Source organism: Piliocolobus tephrosceles, chromosome 4 (genome assembly GCF_002776525.5).
Source record: "Piliocolobus tephrosceles isolate RC106 chromosome 4, ASM277652v3, whole genome shotgun sequence".
NCBI lineage: Eukaryota > Metazoa > Chordata > Mammalia > Primates > Cercopithecidae > Piliocolobus > Piliocolobus tephrosceles.
In genome coordinates this window covers 1,063,253-1,068,590 of record NC_045437.1, presented here as the reverse complement: position 1 = coordinate 1,068,590, position 5,338 = coordinate 1,063,253, and the positions used below count along the sequence as shown (strand labels likewise).

The 5,338-nt window shown below is 62.2% G+C and overlaps 1 protein-coding gene across 2 annotated transcripts in view; it reads left to right on the top strand.

Moving 5' to 3' along the window:
- Nucleotides 1-1,849: 1,849 nt before the first annotated feature.
- TERT (telomerase reverse transcriptase) overlaps nt 1,850-5,338 on the top strand; it is a 32,613-nt gene continuing 29,124 nt past the window's right edge. For both annotated transcript variants that reach the window (XM_023195040.1, XM_023195039.1), the window contains exons 1-2: nt 1,850-2,068; nt 2,173-3,526. In XM_023195040.1, coding sequence (XP_023050808.1) covers nt 1,850-2,068; nt 2,173-3,526 — 1,573 coding nt within the window. The remainder of the gene's footprint in view (nt 2,069-2,172; nt 3,527-5,338) is intronic.

Genomic DNA, 5,338 nt, shown 5'->3' with positions numbered 1-5,338 from the left:
AATTTACTCTGGTTAGAAACATCTGGGTCTGAGGTAGGAAGCTCACCCCACTCAAGTGTTGTGTTTTAAGCCAATGATAGAATTTTGTTGTTGTTGTTAGAACATTCTTGATGTTTTACACTGTGATGACTAAGACATCATCAACTGTTCAAAGACAGACTAACTGCGCCCGTAATACTGGGGTGTCTTCTGGGTATCAGCGATCTTCATCGAATGCTGGGAGGCGTTTCCTCACCATGGACACGGTGTTAATTACTCCAGCGTAATCTTCTGCCTCCATTTCTTCTATTTCCTCTTTTAAAATTATGTTTTCTATGTTGGTTTCTCTGGGGGGGACCAGAGTAAGCTACAACCTTAACTTTTGTTGGAACAAATTTTCCAAACCGCCCCTTTGCCCTAGTGGCACAGACAGTTCACAAACACAGCCCTTTAAAAAGGCTTCGGGCTCACTAAGGGGATTTCTAGAAGAGCGACCTGTAATCCTAAGTATTTACAAGAGGAGGCTAACCTCCAGCGAGTGTGACGGCCCAGGGAGGGTGCCAGGCCTGTTCAAATGCTAGCTCCATAAATAAAGCAATTTCCTCCGCCCCTTCCTGAAAGTAGGAAAGGTTACATTTAAGGTTGCATTTGTTAGCATTTCAGTGTTTGCCGTCCTCAGCTACAGCATCCCTGCAAGGCCTCGGGAGACCCAGAAGTTTCTCGCCCCTTAGATCCAAACTTGAGCATCCTGGAGTCTGGGTTCCTGGGAAGTCCTCAGCTGTCCTGTGGATGTGCCATGGCCCCAGGTCTAGAGGGGCCCAGCAGCTCTGTGTCTTCTACTGCTGGGCTGGAAGTCGGGCCTCCTGGCTCTGCAGTCCGAGGCTTGGAGCCAGGTGCCTGGACCCCCCGGGGCTGCCCTCCTCCCTGTGCGGGCGGGATGTGACCAGAGGTTGGCCTCATTTGCTAGATAGAGTGCAGGCCCAGGGTCAAGGCAGCTGTGGTGGGTGTGAGACGCCCGATGCGCTGCCGGCAGGAGCGCCTGGCTCCATTTCCCACCCTTTCTCGACGGGACCGCCCCGGTGGGTGATTAACAGATTTGGGGTGGTTTGCTCATGGTGGGGACCCCTCGCCGCCTGAGAACCTGCAAAGAGAAACGACGGGCCTGTGTCAAGGAGCCCTAGTCTCGGGGAAGTGTTGCAGGGAGGCGCTCCGGGAGCCCCCGCGTGCCCGTCCAGGGAGCGCTGCTGTGTCCTCGGGTTAGTCTCCAGCCGCGTCAACGTGCCTCCGTCCTCCCCTTCACGTCCTCCCCTTCACGCACCGCATTCGCGGTGCCCGGAGCCTGACGCCCCGCGTCCGGACCTGGGGACAGCCCTGGGTCTCGGGATCAGGCCCAGCTGAGAAAGCGGCGAAGGGGTCGCCGCTCGCACCTGTTCCGAGGGCCCCCACATCACGGCCCCTCCCTCGGGTTACCCCACAGCCTAGGCCGATTCGACCCCTCTCCGCTGGGGCCCTCCCTGGGGTCCCTGTACCCTGGGAGCCGGAGCGGCGCGCGGGCGGAGAAGCGCGGCCCAGACCCCGGGGTCCGCACGGAGCCGCAGTAGGGGCCAGGCCGGGGCTCCCAGTGGATTCGCGGGCGCAGACGCCCAGGACCGCGCTGCCCGTCCCGCCACTTCACCTTCCAGCTCCGCCTCCTCCGCGCGGACCCCGCCCCCGTCCCGACCCCTCCCGGGTCCCCGGCCCAGCCCCCTCCAGGCTCTCCCAGCCCCTCCCCTTCCTTTCCGCGGCCCCGCCCTCTCCTCGCGGCGCGAGTTGGAGGCAGAGCCCAGTCCTGCTGCGCACGTGAGAGGCCCCGGCCCTGGCCACCCCTGCGATGCCGCGCGCTCCCCGCTGCCGAGCCGTGCGCTCCCTGCTGCGCAGCCGCTACCGCGAGGTGCTGCCGCTGGCCACGTTCGTGCGGCGCCTGGGGCCCGAGGGCTGGCGACTGGTGCAGCGCGGGGACCCAGCGGCTTTCCGCGCGCTGGTGGCCCAGTGCCTGGTGTGCGTGCCCTGGGACGCACGGCCGCCCCCCGCCGCCCCCTCCTTCCGCCAGGTGGGCCTCCCCAGGGTCCGTGTCCGGCGGGGGTTGAGGGCGGCCGGGGGGAACCGGCGACATGCGGAGAACAGCGCAGGCGACTCAGAGCGCTTCCCCCGCAGGTGTCCTGCCTAAAGGAGCTGGTAGCCCGGGTGCTGCAGAGGCTGTGTGAGCGCGGCGCGAGGAACGTGCTGGCCTTCGGCTTTGCGCTGCTGGACGGGGCCCGCGGCGGTCCCCCGGAGGCCTTCACCACCAGCGTGCGCAGCTACCTGCCCAACACGGTGACCGACGCACTGCGCGGGAGCGCGGCGTGGGGGCTGCTGCTGCGCCGCGTGGGCGACGACGTGCTGGTTCACCTGCTGGCACGCTGCGCGCTCTTTGTGCTGGTGGCTCCCAGCTGCGCCTACCAGGTGTGCGGGACGCCGCTGTACGAGCTCTGCGCTGCCACTCAGGGCCGGCCCGCGCCACACGCGAGTGGAACCCGAAGAGGTCTGGGATGTGAACGGGCCTGGAACCGTAGCGTCAGGGAGGCCGGGGTCCCCACGGGCCTACCAGCCCCGGGTGCGAGGAGGCGCCGGAGCAGTGCTAGCCGAAGTCTGCCGTTGCCCAAGAGGCCCAGGCGTGGGGCTGCCCCTGAGCCGGAGCGGACGCCCTTTGGGCAGGGGTCCAGGGCCCACCCGGACAGGACGCGTGGACAGAGTGACCGTGGTTTCTGTGTGGTGTCACCTGCCAGACCTGCCGAAGAAGCCACCTCTTTGGAGGGTGCGCTGTCTGGCACACGCCACTCCCACCCATCCGTGGGCCGCCAGCACCACGCGGGCCCGCAGTCCACATCGCGGCCACCAAGTCCCTGGGACACACCTTGTCTCCTGGTGTACGCCGAGACCAAGCACTTCCTCTACTCCTCAGGCGACAAGGAGCAGCTGCGGCCCTCCTTCCTACTCAACTCCCTGCGGCCCAGCCTGACTGGCGCCCGGAGGCTCGTGGAGACCATCTTTCTGGGTTCCAGGCCCTGGATGCCAGGGACTCCCCGCAGGCCGCCCCGCCTGCCCCAGCGCTACTGGCAAATGCGGCCCCTGTTTCTGGAGCTGCTTGGGAACCACGCGCAGTGCCCCTACGGGGCGCTCCTCAAGACGCACTGCCCGCTGCGGGCTGCGGTCACCCCAGTAGCCGGTGTCTGTGCTCCGGAGAAGCCCCAGGGCTCTGTGGCGGCCCCCGAGGAGGAGGACACAGACCCCCGTCGCCTGGTGCAGCTGCTTCGCCAGCATAGCAGCCCCTGGCAGGTGTACGGCTTCGTGAGGGCCTGCCTGCGCCGGCTGGTGCCCCCCGGCCTCTGGGGCTGCAGGCACAACGAACGCCGCTTCCTCAGGAACACCAAGAAGTTTATCTCTCTGGGGAAGCATGCCAAGCTCTCCCTGCAGGAGCTGACGTGGAAGATGAGCGTGCGGGACTGCGCTTGGCTGCGCAGGAGCCCAGGTGAGGAGGTGGTGGCCGTCGAGGGCCCAGGCCCCAGAGCTGAATGCAGTAGAGGGCTCAGAAAAGGGGGCAGGCAGAGCCCTGGTCCTCCAGTCTCCATCGTCACGTGGGCACACGTGGCTTCTCGCTCTGAACGTCGAGTGGACAAGGTGATCTCTGCCTCTGCTCTCCCTCCTGTCCAGTTTGCATAAAGTTACAAGGTTCACCTTCACGTTTTGATGGACACACAGTTTCCAGGCACTGAGGCCAGAGCAGTGAACAGAGGAGGCTGGGCACGGCAGTGGAGCCGGATTGCCAGCAATGGGGAGAAGCATCTGGAAGCACAGACGCTCTGGGGAGGGTCCCTGCAGGTTACCTATAATCCCCTTCGCAATTTCAAGGATGGGAATGAGAGGTGGGGAGGAGAACCCCCTCTTCCTGGGGGTGGGAGGTAAGGGTTTTGCAGGTGCATGTGGTCAGCCAATATGCAGGTTTGTGTTTAAGATTTAATTGTGTGTTGACGGCCAGGTGCTGTGGCTCACGCCTTAATCCCAGCACTTTGGGAGGCTGAGGCAGGTGGATCACCTGAGATCAGAAGTTCAAGACCAGCCTGACCAACATGGTGAAACCCCATCTCTTCTAAAAATACAAAAAGTAGCTGGGCGTGGTGGTATGTGCCTGTAGTCCCAGCTACTTGGGAGGCTGAGGCAGGAGAATCACTTGAACCCGGGAGGTCGAGGTTGCAGTGAGCTGAGATTGTGCCCTTGCATTCCAGCCTGGGTGATGACAGTGAAAGTCTGTCTTAAAAAAAAAAAAAAATTCTTCGTTGACTATGCCAGGACAGGGTAGAAGGAGGGAGGTAAGACTGCACTCCAGCACAGATCCTGGTCCCGTCTTTAGGTATGAAGAGGGCCACATGGGAGCAGAGGACAGCAAATGGCTCCACCTGCTCAGGGAAGGGACCAGTGCTTGTAGGTGTTCAGGGGATGGTGCTGCTGGGCCCTGCCGTGTCCCCACCCTGTTTTTCTGGATTTGATGTTGAGGCACCTCCGCTCCAGCCTCCTTTTGGCTCCCAGTGCTCCCAGACCCTACAGTGGCAGCCAGAAGAAGTCCCGATTTCACCCTCTCCCCACAAACTCCCGAGACATTTAAGACTTCTGGCCATGCAGACAAGGAGGGTGACCTTCCTGCGCTCTTTTTTTTTTTTTTTTCTTTTAATGGTGGCAAAAGTCATATAACATGAGATTGACTCTCCTAACATGGTTTTCTGTGTACCGTGCAGAATTGCTAAGTCGGCCTAGTGTTTACAGCAGTTTGCTTGAACTGCTGTGTCTTGCGTGACTGGAAGTCCCTACCCATCGAGCAGCAGCTGCCTGACACGTGCTGCAGCTCAGGTGGACCACGCCGAGTCAGATAATCGTCATGCATCCCATTTTTGCTTATTTGCGCTCCAGCTTCCTTCGTGGAGGAGAGTTTGAGTTCTCTGATCAGGACTCTGCCTGTCATCATTGATGTTCTCTGATTTCAGATGAGGTCACAATGTGCCCCTGTCTCGTGCAGGGTGAGTGAGGCGCGGTCCCGGGTGTCCCTGTCCTGTGCAGGGTGAGTGAGGCGCGGTCCCGGGTGTCCCTGTCCTGTGCAGGGTGAGTGAGGCGCGGTCCCGGGTGTCCCTGTCCTGTGCAGGGTGAGTGAGGCGCGGTCCCGGGTGTCCCTGTCTCGTGCAGGGTGAGTGAGGCGCGGTCCCGGGTGTCCCTGTCCTGTGCAGGGTGAGTGAGGCGCGGTCCCCGGTGTCCCTGTCCTGTGCAGGGTGAGTGAGGCGCGGTCCCGGGTGTC